Genomic DNA, 15,225 nt, shown 5'->3' with positions numbered 1-15,225 from the left:
GTAAGGTCTCAAGATGCATGGGCGAAAAAGAAAAATCAGTTGTATTTCTATATACTAGAAATGAATACTTGCAGAGGGATTTTTTTTTTTTTTTTTTTTTTTTTTGAGACAGTGTCTCACTATGTTGCTGGTCTCAAACTCCTGAGCTCAAGGGATCCTCTCACCTCAGCCTCCTGAGTAGCTGGGATTACAGGCACACATCATCATGCCTGGCTCAGAATGAAATTTAAAAACAACTCCAATTATAATAGCATCCAAATAATATATTTAAAAATAAATTTAATAAAAGATGTGTAAGTCCTGTATACTGAAGACTAAAACATTGCTGAGGAAAATTAAAGAAGATCCAAATAAATGGATAGATAGGCTATGTTTATATATTGAGATATTTAATAGTGGTAAGATAATAGAGCTCCCTTAATTGAGCCATAGACTCTGCAATCCTAATCATAATCTAAGCAGGCTTTTTTGAAGATATTGGCAAGTTGGCTCTCAAATTACGTTGAAAAGTCAAGGACCCAAAACAGCCAAACAATTTTGAAAAAGAACAAGATAGGTCTTTCACTGCCTGATTTTAGTATAAAGCTAAGGTAATCATTACAGTGTGGAATTGACGTAATGGTAGATATATAAATTAATGGGATGGAATAGAGTTCAGATGTAGACCTGTACATATGGTCAAATGTTTTTTGACATGGGAGAAATGATTGTCCATAGTTAAACATAACATTTACCATAAACTCAGAAATTCCACTCCTAGGTATTTACCCATGAAAAATGAAAATAGATGTCTACATAAAGACTTGTACATAAATGTTCTTAAGTATACACAATATTATTCATAACAATCCAGGACTAAACACAACTTAATGACCATCAACTAGTAAGGAAATAATCACAATTACAGAATGCTAACTAGCAATAAAAAGGAATAGAATTCTTATACAACAATGTGGATGAACCTGAAAGACATTGTGCTAATTGAAGGAAGTAAAACACAGCAAGCTACATATTCTATAATGCCATCTGTACAGAATTCTAGAATAGGTAAAGCCAGTGATTTAAAATGGACCATTGGTGTCCTGGGGCTAAGGGAAAGGACTGACTGCTCAGGGGCAAGGAGGAACTTTTTGGGGATAGTGGGAAGTTCTATGTCTTGATTGCGGTGGTGGTTATATGACTCTGCAATTTCCAGAACTCAAATTTCACACTTAAAATGGGTTAGTTACTGTATGTAAATTTATACTTCAGTAAAGCTGAGAATAGAAGGAGAGAAAATGCATACAGGAGAAAACTTAGAAGAAATTACCATAGTATTTTATCGTTGACTGCATTTTGGTGCTTTATATATATTTTTTATTTTTCTAAATTGTCTATAGGATTAATTATAAGCATTTAAAGCTTGAGATTTGTAAGTAATGTGACTTACAGCTAAAAAATAATGGTTTTATTCAAAAAAGAAAATTAGGCTATACAGTGAAACAGTGTTTTATTAAGTATTCTACATGTTTTCTCATTTTCTTATAACTCTCATACAACAGGCTGGGTGCAGTGGCTCATGCCTGTAATCCCAGCACTTTGGGAGGCCAAGGTGGGCAGATCACCCAAGGTCAGGAGTTAAAATCAGCTTGGCCAACATGGGGAAACCCTGTCTCTACTACAAATATAAAAATTAGCTGGGTATGGTGGTGCACACCTGTAATCCCAGCCACTCAGGAGGCTGAGACAGGAGAATTGCTGAACCCTGGAGGTGGAGATTGCAGTGAGTCGAGATCACTCCACTGCACTCCAGCCTGGGCAACAGAGTGACAGAGACTCCATCTCAAAAAAAAAAAAAAGCACATAACTGTATCTTTTAAAAGTAGTCATTATGTAAAAATGAGAATATGGATGAAATATGTTTTGGATCTAAGGTAATGAATACATGTTTGGGCACATCAAGATTGAGACATTTTTAAGACTTTCCACTGTAGATGTCTGGTAGGTGTTCTAAATATATTTTGTTTGTTTTGAATTGGTTGAATAAGTTTTGTGAAATTTAATAAACAACATTTTATTTCAGGAAACTCATTATCTGCAATATTAGAGGGAGAAGCACGGTTAACTTTCTTGAATAGAGGTGAAGATTATGTAATGACAATGCCGTATGCTCATTGTAAAGGTAAATATTTTCTATACTTGAATTAGATATTAAGCTTTCCTTTTAAGTAAATGTGTGTAGCTGTGATTTGTTACGCTTTGTGATTGATGGAGTCAGACTTACATTTTGTTTGAAAGCATCCTTGGTTTACAGATATTTAAGATTATTGCTGTCATTTGCTGAATATTTCTGTGGTGAATTAATTCACCTGTAGTGGAATTTTTGTGATATGTACTTTAGTCAGAAGAGACTGATTTATCATAATGGAATTTCTTTGCACTTGCCTGATGTGCGAATTTTCAAATTTGACAAAACTGTCTATTATTTCAGAATCTGTAAAGATGATTTTCATCTTTTTGCACCACCATGCTTTTTTAAAATTTTAATTTACTATTTTTTAATGTACCAAGTTTTTAAAAGATTTTTCTCACCCTCATTTGGCAATTTCTTAATGTATTATGCTTTTTGCCCCATTATTTAAAATACAGATAAAGGTATTACATAATAATTGTCATATACAACATTACAACATGCTAGGCACCCAACTGTTCAATGCATTTATTTAATCATTTCAGCAGCTCCTATAAAATAGAAATATTGTTATTCCCTTTTTTAGAAGAGGAAAAATGAAGCACAGAGAGGTTAATATGTCTGAGATCACACAGCTAAAATGTAGCAAGTCAGGATCTGAACCCAGGTGGTTTACCTCTGCACTCTGAACTTTCAACTATTTTGCATCAGCTTAGTGTGGTCATGATGTATATCCTCCCTTCCAACCGGTTTCTTAAAATCTTAAAAATAACTTTTTTGGTAATTATCCTCTATTTTGGGAACTGATTCATGAAAACATAGAAATTATTCACTATGAAAAGTGGGCAAAGAATACGAACAGACACTTTTCAAAAGAAGACATTTATGTGACCAACATGAAAAAAAGCTCATTATCACTGGTCATTAGAGAAATGCAAACCAAACCACTAATGAGATAGCATCTCATGCCAGTTAGAATGCTGATCATTAAGAAGTCAGGCAATAACAGATGCTGGAGAGGATGTGCACAAATAGGAATGCTTTTACACTGTTGGTGGGTGTGTAAATTAGTTCAACTATTGTGGAAGACAGTGTGGCGATCCCTCAAGGATCTAGAACTAGAAATACCATTTGACCCAGCAATCACATTACTGGGTATATACCCAAAGGGTTATAAATTATTCTGCTATAAAGACACATGCACACGTATGTTTATTGCAGCACTATTCACAATAGCAAAGACTTGGAACCAACCCAAATGCCCATCAGTGATAAACTGGATAAAGAAAATGTGGCACATACACACCGTGGAATACTATGCAGCCATAAAAAAGGATGAGTTTATGTCCTTTGCAGGGACATGGATGAGGCTGGAAACCATCATTCTCAGGAAACTAACACAGAAACAGAAAACCAAACACCACATGATCTCACTCATAAGTGGGAGTTGAACAATGAGAACACATGGGCACAGGGAGGGGAACATCATATACTGGGACCTATTGGGAGGTGGGGGGCAAGGGGAGGGATAGCATTAGGAGAAATACATAATGTAGATGATGGGTTGATAAGTGCAGCAAACCACCATGGCACGTGTATGCCTATATAACAAAGCTGCACGTTCTGCCCATGTATCCCAGAACTTAAAGTGTAATTTTTAAAAAAAGAAATTATTTGATATGGCCTTATTTCACAGTTGAGAAACCTCGGAGAGTTGAATCTTATCGAAGGCCAACCCAGCATGTACAAAAGAGGCTAACTTATGGCCTCAGTCTAGATTATTCTTAGAGCTTCAAGTATAGTTCTTGAAGTAAGCATGGAGTGAAATATCTTTAATTATGAATTGATAAGAACACATATTTTTAAATTTTCTATCATTTAGAAAAAATAAAATTATATTCCATGTAGATATCTATGCCCTACTTAGCTTACAATAGGGAAAATTTTTTATAGCAATGCATGGAAAAATAAAAGAAGTTATAACCGCTTGCGAATGAGCATATGAAATGATTTTTATGTTTCACCCTGTATGTTTTCTAAGGTGTGTTCCCCCAAGTCACTAGTTTCACAAATTGTTTTGTAAAATAAGAGTTCCATAGCCAAATAAGTATGAGAAACATTGCATAGTCTGTTCCCCTCTCAAAAGATAATATTGTACATTGCATGTTAAAGGCTGCCTTAACATCTTAGACCAACAGCAGATACACGCACAACCTGTTTAGCTTTGTTAAACCCAGAGTTTCCCCAGCTTTTAACCACAGAACTTATTTTGTAGTTTTTTGTTTGCTTTGCTTATGCATTTGATTCTTGTTATTTGCAGTAGTTATGTTACATAAAGTCACCACTGAGTTAGCAAATACTGAGCCATTGCTCCTGGGGGAGTATGAGATTGGATTCCTGTGAGCCTCTTGTCCTAACATTTTCATCAGCCAATTAATCAGTACATAACCTTGTTTTATGTATGCTTCTATTTAAAGAAACCTGATGTAATTATAACATTAATTACATATTATTTATTCATTAACATTGAACTAACAGCCAACAGAACTAAAGCCTAAACGTAGCTTTTAACACACATTTTCCCTGTAAGATACAGTATAGCTTTCTTGCACTTAGGAACACTAGACAGCACTGCAACACTACATGTGGGTCCATTTTAAACAGCAAAACCACCAATGAAAAGCACAAAATGTGAAAACATGATACTAAATACACTGCAAAAAGGACACTTTTTTTTTTTTTTTTTTTTTTAACAATGTGGGAGCTGAAACAAGAGTGTTTGCCTTGCTCAGCCTCAGCTCAGAATGTGTGCATTGGGTGACTCAAATTTTTCGCTACTCTGCACATGTCTCCAAATGACTACAGAAGCACTGTGGGTATTGATATTTTACTGAGTAGGTGAATTTACAGATAGGGAATCTGCACATAATGTGAATCAGCTGTTATCTATTTATATCCTACAGAACCAACTTTATGTCTATATTATAGATTTTCATTTGAGTGGGACAGAGTGATTTTGAGTTATGTTTCTCCTAAAAGGAGATTAGATTACTAAACTGTTTATTGTGAGCCATATACTATACTTTCTCTTCAATTTTTTGTCAAATCTTTTTCCTTTAGGAATTCTTTATGGTACAATGACACTGGAGCTTGGTGGAACAGTCAATATTACATGTCAAAAAACTGGATACAGTGCAATACTTGAATTTAAACTAAAGGTTAGTAGACAATGTAGTAGGTATCACCTAGCTAAAGGAGAGCCGTACAATAAATATTGAATAAAGGGCACCATGTATTTCCTAATTAAGGACTAAATGTAAGAACACAATTTATGTCACGTAAAGGATAAGTGCATCTAAGGAATAAGGGCAAGGCTGGGTGAATATCTTCGGATAGCCTAAGACAGCAGCCTTGGAAAATTCAAATTAACACAAAAGACATTTTTTTGTTTTTCATCTTAATTAATAAAACTGTGGGTATTATATGGAAGATGAGATTTAAGAAGTGATTGGATAGAAATTTCCTAGTAAATTAAAGGATTGTTTTTACCAAATACCAGAAGATATGTGTCATCTTGCAGTCTAGCTGTGTAAACCAAGGCACAGTTGTATTAGTCACTATTTCTGTGTAATAAGTTACTCTAAAACTCACAGACTTAATAACTATGTGCTGTTCCTCATGAGTTCTGTGGGTCAAAAATTTGAACAGGGTATATTGGGGATAGCTTATCTCTGCTTCATAATGTCTGGGGTCTCAGAAAGACTTTGTAGGCCATGGGTGACTCAATAGTTAGGGACTGTAATCACCTGAAGGCTTATCACTTACGTATCTGATACCTGGTCTAGGGTGACCGAAGGACTAGGACTGCTAATCTGAGCACCTGTATACATGGCCTTTCCCTGTGACTTGGTTTCCTGACAGCATGACATCCTCAAAGTAGACTTCTTACTTGGCAGTTGAGGGTTTCAAAGTGCAAGTGCCCCAGTGAGCAAGGCAGAAGCTGCATTTGCTTTCCATGACCTAGTCTGAGAAGCCAAATTATATCACTTCCACTATCTTCTGTTATTTGGAGAATTGTAAGACCAGCCAACTTCAAGGAGAAGAAATATAGACCCCACTTCTCATTGGGAGAGTGGCAAGGTCTCCTTGAGGAAGAGTATGTGGGCTGAAGGGGAGAGGGTACATATTGTCAAGGCCATCTTTGGAAATTTTTGTCTGCCTCAAAATGAAAGGGAAATTTGAGAACTTAATGTGAATTAATTGTTCTTGAACAATAGTATATTCAGATAAAAATATTTCTGTGAACTAGTAATATTTATTACTAAATTGCTGCTATGTTGATATCCAGCTGATAAGCAATTTTGCTCTGATAAAAAAGACCTCTTAAGTATTATTTGATGCAATGTCTTTTATTTTATTTTTCTTTCACCTTGGCAAAATTTTGCTTGTATGGTGATGATAATGTTTGAAGATCATGATGAATGAGTTCTTAAGTATATATGACGCCTTTAAATATTACATTGGAGCATCAAAATTTTGTCTCTAAGGAGAGATGTTAGTAAGGCATTATGGTAACTCAATATATTCCTTCTAATTTTGTTTTTTGGAGGCTTTTTTTAGCTATGTGTTTTACTTTTGTTTGTTTTTTAAGGAAGAGGTGTTATTTATTTCAATGGATCGTTAATTCCCTTAGGTTTACTGAGTTGTTATTGCTTAAGATAACGTCACATTGATAGGGCACAGTCTTGACAGTTGGGGAGGACACAGGAGTTGAGCATACATGGAACATGAGTCAGTTATATCAGTGTGATCTTTCTTAATATGTTTATTTTGATTTAATATAGTCTGCTTGTTTTATCCTATTTTTTATAGCAGCAATTCATATTTCTTATTAAACATTTCTAACTAAAATTTGAGTCAGTATTTTTTACTGCTTGTGCATTCAAGAGTACTGTAACTATACAAGTAATTTTTGTTGGGTTTTTTTGTTTTGGTTTTACATTATATGTAAATATAAGTGAAAAGTAAAATGTTTAACATTTTCTTGTTTAAAAGCCATTCCTAGGGAGTAGTGACTGTGTTAATCAAATATCAGGGAAACTTAAACTGGGAAAAGAAGTCCTAGCTACTTTGGAAGGTCATTGGGTAAGTATTTTGTATATGAGCTTTACAAAAAGAATTTTATTCTGTGGGGAAAAAAAAAATCACATTTAAAATTTAAAACTTATTCTGTTGCTGAAAACATCACTATTTAACATAAGCTTCATCTTAATAGCAGATATTTTGGTGTTGATCTGTTATCAACAATAATTAATTTTGTGTAATATTTTATTTCCAAAACTTTAAAATCAGTAGAAATAGCTAACACTTATATATGACTTACTGCATTATTTAAGAATGTTACTCATATTAACTGATTTAATATTTATAACATATAACACTATGAGGTGAGTATATAGGTGCCATGCCCATTTTATTATTGTTTATTATTGTCCCCATTTTACAGAAGAGGACGCTGAGGCACAGAGAGTTCACATAATTTGCTCAAAGTAGGTGGTGGAACAAGAATTAAAGCCCAGGAACCCTGGCCCCAGGGCTGTGCTTTTATGCACAGCGCTCTACTCACATAGAAGAAAGAGGCATAGTTCCAATTAGAGTTATATTCCTTTCAGTGGAACATGGAAAGGATATAGTGGTGTGTGAGAGCAATGGCTTTTATTTACTTCTCTGCTAACCTAAATTCATATTTATGTAATTTTGTTAAGAGATGCTTAAATGAATAAAAAGAATCATGGTACTGCATGGATATACCATACTATGAGCACTGAGTATATGCTCCTTTCTGCATGCAGTAAGCAGAAAATGTTGAGAAATATGAGAGAGTGAAACTAGTTAGGGACTCCGCTAAGTGGCCACATACACTCTGAAAATTTTTTTTAATTGCCTTAAATCTGAGCGTCTTCTGGAAAAAAGATAAAACAGCAGTCATTTTTAAAAAATGAAATTTCTGTCTGAGTGGGGTGGCTCACATGTATAATTCCAGCACTTTGGGAAGCTCAGGAGTTTGAGATCAGCCTGGGTGACATAACGAGACCTCTTCTCTACTAAAAATAAAAAAAAAAAAATTAGATGGGCATGATGGCACATGCCTGTCCCAGCTACTCAGGAAGCTAAGGCAGGAAGATTGCTTGAGCCTGAGAGGTAGAAGCTGCAGTGAGCCATGATTGTGCTACTGCACTCCAGCCTGGGCGAGAGAGCAAGACCCTGTCTCAGACAGATAGATAAGATAGAGATGAGAGAGAGAGATGAGAGTGAGAGATGACAGAGAGAGAGAGAGGAGAAGGATGGATAAACAGGTAGATAAATTAGATAGGTAAAATAGATTAGATAGATAAGGTAGATAGCACCGCTGCACTCCAGCCTACACAAGAGAGCAAGACCGTCCATGTCTTAGATAGAAAGATTATTTGATAGAGATAGACCTCAAATTTTTAATGCTAGGAAAGGCTCTTTCAGAGGGATGTGTGTGTGTATGTTGGAGTATATTGAATCCATGGATAGTAACAGTATCTCATTGTAGCTGCAACAAATATTATGCTCTACTTGGACAGTTTGGAGATGGTTATTGAGGCTTTGTGTGTAATGTTTGAAATTTATTAAGTAAAACTTACAAAATTTCACAAACTGGATATTCAACCAAATTCTTTTTAATTAACTAGTATTACATATTCAATCTTAATGTTTTTATAAAAATGATAAGAAACTTGGAGTTTTTGGAAAAGTGCTAGTTATATTTGTTTTAAAAATGCTTTTAACTGGAGGATTAACCAGAAGAAATTATCACCATCATATTACTATACTATATAGTTGCCTTCTAAGTATAATTCTCTACATTAATTTTGAATTTCTTTAAATATAGGATAGTGAAGTTTTTATTACTGATAAAAAGACTGATAATTCAGAGGTTTTCTGGAATCCAACACCTGACATTAAGCAATGGAGATTAATAAGGCACACTGTAAAATTTGAAGAACAGGGAGATTTTGAATCAGAGAAGTAAGTATACTGTTTTACAGCTAACTTCATAAAGATCAGAGAGTAGTTTTTCAATTCCTTAATGATATGGTCATTTTGTCACCTTTCTTCTGTCGTATCTTAATTCAGCAAAATAGTTTATCATTTGTGGAATGTGACAGTATTCTGTTTTTGTATATATGAATGTCAAATATGATATAAATCGTCTTGCTTTTCTGTAGCTCAAAACTACTCATTTTTTTCTTTCTCAATTGCTCCGCACCTTAAAAAAAAGAAAGAAAGAAAAGAACGTTTTTGTTTAAATGAGATTACAGGACTAATTAGTGACTCTTAGTTTCTACCTGGCAACTGTTTTCTAACCTGGTTTAGGCATTAGAACTCTAGGTAAAGGGAGTGGTGCAGAATCTACTTCTGTTCCATTCTCTGAAACAAAAATAAAGTTACTGGATGGACTGGCTTCTATAGAATTTATTAGTTGGGTAATAATTAAGGCTATCATTTCTGTTCTTAAGTCATGAACTTCTTGCTAGATGGCTTATATTTTTGAATCAGAAATATTGTATACATTCCCCATTTTATTGTTATTATATCTTTGTGTTAAGAGAAAGAGACTTATGTGTAAGAGATATTTTGCTAGGCACTTAGTACTCATTATGCAACTTTGTCCTCCCTACATGTTTGTACATACATATCATTCTCTCTCATGGGAATTCAAGTCTTTGTGTACCTTCCCTTCTACACTCGAAATTGAGGCTTTCAAAGATGGAAGAATGTATATGTACCACCAGTTCTAAAAATTCTGTCTCAGCCATAACCATTTGATGTTCTTTATCCAGAGATAAGCTTTGCCAAGGCATACATATGATAATTTGTGAGAGTATATAATTCAGCATATTTGAAGATGAGGAAATGAGACTTAGGATAAATAACTTTAAGTGCACCAGCTAAGAAGTGGCAGCTCTAGGACTTGACTCAAGTCTATCTGATCCCATAGCCTTTTCTGGTTTTAACATGCTGCCTTTCTAGATGGGTTAGGATATAGATATACTTTTATTTAACAGAAGAAAGAACTAGTAGGGGAAATCATTTTACCTCAGTAGTCTTTTCTGTTAAACCAGTGGTTCTCAACACTAGCAATACATTAAGATATTTTGGGGAAACATTTAAAAAATATATCAATACTTGGGCCTGACCCCAGAGATTCTGATTATAAAAATTCTCTGATAATTCATGGATCCAAACTTGAGAAGCACTGCATTACATTAATGGATCTTTATGAAGCCAGTGGATCTTAAAACAGTGTAAGACACATCTAGGAAGCTTGCTAAAAGCGTAGATTCCTGAGCTTTACCTTCATTACATTCCTATCATCTTGAGCCAGCAACACTTACTACCATGAGTTTAAGAGTCTATGTAGTAAGTTTCTCTTGCCAAGTAAAAAAAATTAGTCTCCACTTATGAACAGGTCTCTCTCTACTCAAGGGACTGGATTTATATCTTGACTCATTTCTAAGCCTATGAGCGTAAGTGTTGTCAAAGTCAGAAATTCATGTGAGCATTATTTTCTCTACAAGGGATTTGAAGCCTATTCTATATAGATTTTATTTTCTGTTGCATTTTTAATACTTTTAATATTTTTGCACATGTATTAGACTCTGGCAACGGGTAACTCGAGCCATAAATGCCAAAGACCAAACTGAAGCTACCCAAGAGAAGTATGTTTTGGAAGAAGCTCAAAGACAAGCTGCCAGGGATCGGAAAATAAAAAATGAAGAGTGGTCTTGCAAATTATTTGAACTTGATCCACTCACAGGAGAATGGCATTACAAGTTTGCAGAGTAAGTAACTTAAAATAGTTTATTTCAAACAATGTATTAGCATGGTTTGTTGCCTTTATTTCTAGAATATTTGTTGCTGGAGTAGTTTTTATTTAATTAAACCATGTATATTAGTGTGAGATTTTTAAACTTGGTTTTGCATTCATTATAAGCTTGACTCTATGATAGAAGTTAGCCTATAAAATAAGTTGAGGATCTGAAGATTAGATATGGGGAAATCTCATTATTAGAACTATGTATATAATTATTAATAAAATTGAATCATAGAAAGTTTTGAAGTTCTTTGTTTAGTCATTGAGCAAATTTTTTTTTTTCATTTATGTAGTACCCGACCATGGGACCCACTTAATGATATGATACAGTTTGAAAAAGATGGTGTTATTCAGACCAAAGTGAAACATCGTACTCCAATGGTATGTAATAAAAAACTAGATACACTAGGTATATAAATCTGTTAAATCTTTAGTATCTATAGCAACCAACATTTAAAATTTGGTTTCAAAATTTAAAATTTTGGGTGAGCAAAATAGGCAGCTCTGAACTCTTCTTACCCCAAAGAAACATCAGAAAACAAGCAAAAACTGTCAACTCAATTTGCCACAACTCTGGAAAACAGTCAGAGGTGTTCAGCAACCAAGTGAACACTGGTCAAGAAAGTGCAAAGAGAGGAAAGCTTTGTGGCATTTTACCTGCCCTTGCCCCAGGTCCATGCCAGTGCAGTAGCAGTCTTGAAGAGCCCCTGTGTTGCCAGTGTAAGTCCCTAGTTCCAGAAGGAGCAGAGTGGACCTCATACACAATTGTGCGTTGCCAGTGTAAGTCCCTAGTTCCAGAAGGAGCAGAGTGGACCTCATACACAATTGTGTATGTCTGTCCTAACCTGTCAGGATACTACCTGAAGGACTTAGACAGGCACTCATCTCTGAGAAAATCAATAAAGACAAATTATTCAAGGGAGCCAAACAAATTCTGGAGCTGAAAAGTATAACAAAAATGAAAATTCACTAGAGATATTCAAAAGCAGATATGAGCAAGCATAAGACAGGATCAGGAAACTTAGAGATAAGACCATAGAAATTATCCAGTCTGAGGAGGAGAAAGAAAAGTGAATGAAGTGACGTGAACAGAGCCTAAAGGACCCGTGGGATACCATCAAGTGGGTTATCATTGCATTATGGGAGTTCCACAAAGAGAAGACAGAGAAATGAATGAAGAATATTTAAGGAAAGAAGACCCCGCAATCCCCAAATTTGGTGGAAGATATAACTCTACAAATTCAAGAAGCTCAACAAACTCCAAGTAGGATGATCTCAGAGAGACCCACACCACAACAAACTGTCAAAAGCCAAAGAGAGTCTTAAAATCAGCAGAGAGAAGCAACTTATACACTGGGGATCATAGAAACCATGGGGGCCAGAAGGCAATGAGAAGACATATTTAAAGTAGTAGAAGAAAAAACTTGTCAGTCAAGAATTCTGTATCTGGCAAAACTGTCATTCGAAAATGGGGGAGAAATTAAGACATTCCCAGATAAAAGCTGAGGGAGTTGATTACCACTAGACCTGCCCTACAAAAAAATGCTAAGGGAAATATATAATAAAATGAAACTCAAAGCTGTATGAAGAAATAAAGATTTTCAGTAAATAGTTGGACAAATATAAAAGCTAGTGCTATTGTAATTTTAGTTTGTAAGTCCACTTTTTATTTCCTGCAGGACTTAAAAAATAAATGAATGAAAAATAATTTAATTACATATCTTTGTTATCAGACATACAATGTATAAAGATATAGTTCATTACAACATAAAAGCAGAGAGGATGGAGCTGTATAGGAGGAAAGTTTTTATGTACTACTGAAGTTAAGTTGGTATCAACTCAAACTAGATTGTTGTAGAGGTAGTTGTAAATGTCATCCCCATAGTAACCACAAATAAAATATCTAAAAAAATACACACAAAAGAAAATGAGAAGGGAATTGAAACAGTTTACACAGGAAGCAGACACAAAAGCAGGCAGTAATGGAGTAAATAAGAAACAAAAAACGTATGTGACATAGAAAACAGCAAAATCAGAAGTAAGTTCTTATCAGTAGTTACTTTAAAATGTAAATAGATTAAACTCTCTGAGCAAAAGACAGATTGTAAAAATTGATTAAAATAAACATGACACAACTATTTGCTGTGTACAAGAGATTCACTTTAAATCCATAGGCAGAAATAGAGTAAAATGAAAGGTTGGAAAAAAATATGTGCAAATAGTAACCAAAGGAAAACTGAGGTGGCCAGTAGTAACCAAAGGAAAACTGAGGTGGTTATACTAATGTCAGACTAAATAGACTTTAAGTCAAAAATTTTTACAAGAGACAAAAAGAATATGGCGTATTGATAAAAGGGTCAGTTCATATATATATATACACACATACCAATCAACAGAGCCCCAAAATATACAAAGCAAACTGACAGAATTGGAAGATGGAAACAGCTCTATAACGATAGATGAAGAATTCAGTAAACTACTTTTAATAATGGGTAGAACCTCTAGATAGAAGATCAATAAGGAGGAAACGGATTAACTTGAACCACACTGTAAACCAACCTGACCTAGCAGACACATAGAACAATCCACCCAACCATGGAAGGATACACATTCTTCTCAAGTGTACGTGGAACATTCTCCAGGATAGACCATATGTTACACCATATAACGTGTCTCAGTAAATCCCAGCTACTCAGGTGGTTGAGGCATGAGAATCATGTGAACCTGGGAGACGGAGGTTGTAGTGAGCCAAGATCACACCATTGCACTCCAGCCTGGGCAACAGAGTGAGACTTTGTCTCAGAAACAAACAAAACAAAACAAAACAAAAAAACTCAATGGGTCAAAGAAAAACACAAGGGGAATTAGATAATACTTAGACAAGTGAAAACAAAAATATAGTATAACAAAACTTACGAGATGCAGCAAAGGTAAGGAAAATATATATCTGTGAACATCTACATTAAGAGAGATCTCAAATCAATAACCTTACTTCATACCATGAGAAACTGGAAAAAGAAGAATAAACTAAACCCAAAGCTAGCAGAAGAAGAAAATAATGAAGATTAGAGTACAGATAAACAAAATAGAGAGTAGGAAAAAAATAGAATTTGTGAAACCAAACCAAAAGTTGCTCTTTGATAAAAATCAACAAAATCGATAAACCATCAGCTAGGCAAAGGAAACAAGAAAGAAGACACAAATGACTAAAATCAGAAATTAAAGTGGGGATGTTACTACCAATCATAAAGATATAGGATTATGAGAGAATGCTATGAATAATTGTATGCCAACAAATCCCTAGAAACTCACAAATTACATAAACTGACTCAAAAAGAAATAGAAAATCTCAATAGAGCTGTAACAATAAAGAGATTGAATCAGTAACCAAAAACCTCCAAAGAAAAATTCAAGATCAGGTGGCTGCACTGGTGAATTCTACAAAACTTTAAAGAACAAGCACAAATCCTTCTCAAACTCTAGAAAATAGAAGAGATGGGAACATTTCCTAACTTATTCTCTGAGGCTAACATTACCCTAATGCCAAAGCCAGATAAAGACATCACAAGAAAATAAAGTTACAAACAATAACCTTTATAAATAAGATTCATACATCCTTAACGAAATACTAGCAAACAAAATTCAGTAACATGTTAGAAAGATTATACACCCATGACCAAGTGAAATTTATTCCAGAAATGCAAGGTTGGTTCCACGAAAGAAAATCAATGTAATATATCACATTAAGAAGGGGGAAGATCACATGGTCATTTCAATTGGCATAGAAAAGTCATTTGACAAAATCCATCACCCTTTCATAATCAAAAGAAAGACCTCATAAAACTAGGAAGAGAAGAGACTTCCTCAACATGATTAAGGGCATTTATGAAGAACCCACAAATAGTAGACTCAGTGGTGACAGGTTGAAAACCTTCCCCGTAACATCAGAAACAAGACAAACATTCCCACTTTCACCACTCCTACTTACCATTGTACTGGAAGTTCTAGCTAGAGCAAGAAAAAAAAGAGAAGTCATCACAATTGGAAACAAGGAAGTAAAACTATCTCTAATTAACAGGTGACATTATCCTATATATAGAAAATCCCAAAGAATCCATAGAAAGCTACTAGAGCTAATGAACTTAAGAAA

At 34.6% G+C, this 15,225-nt stretch overlaps 1 protein-coding gene across 9 annotated transcripts in view; it reads left to right on the top strand.

The window, feature by feature from the left end:
• OSBPL8 (oxysterol binding protein like 8) overlaps window positions 1–15,225 on the top strand; it is a 214,113-nt gene that overhangs the window by 179,803 nt on the left and 19,085 nt on the right. For all 9 annotated transcript variants that reach the window (XM_054443356.2, XM_054443354.2, XM_054443363.2 and 6 more), the window contains 6 exons: window positions 2,063–2,161; window positions 5,291–5,388; window positions 7,226–7,315; window positions 9,090–9,226; window positions 10,858–11,043; window positions 11,369–11,456. In XM_054443356.2, the coding sequence (XP_054299331.1) occupies window positions 2,063–2,161; window positions 5,291–5,388; window positions 7,226–7,315; window positions 9,090–9,226; window positions 10,858–11,043; window positions 11,369–11,456 (698 nt within the window). The remainder of the gene's footprint in view (window positions 1–2,062; window positions 2,162–5,290; window positions 5,389–7,225; window positions 7,316–9,089; window positions 9,227–10,857; window positions 11,044–11,368; window positions 11,457–15,225) is intronic.

The sequence above is a fragment of the Pongo pygmaeus genome, chromosome 10 (assembly GCF_028885625.2).
Source record: "Pongo pygmaeus isolate AG05252 chromosome 10, NHGRI_mPonPyg2-v2.0_pri, whole genome shotgun sequence".
NCBI classification, from domain to species: Eukaryota; Metazoa; Chordata; class Mammalia; order Primates; family Hominidae; genus Pongo; species Pongo pygmaeus.
Note: the sequence above shows the minus strand (reverse complement) of the source record. Positions and strands in the feature narration are given on the sequence as shown.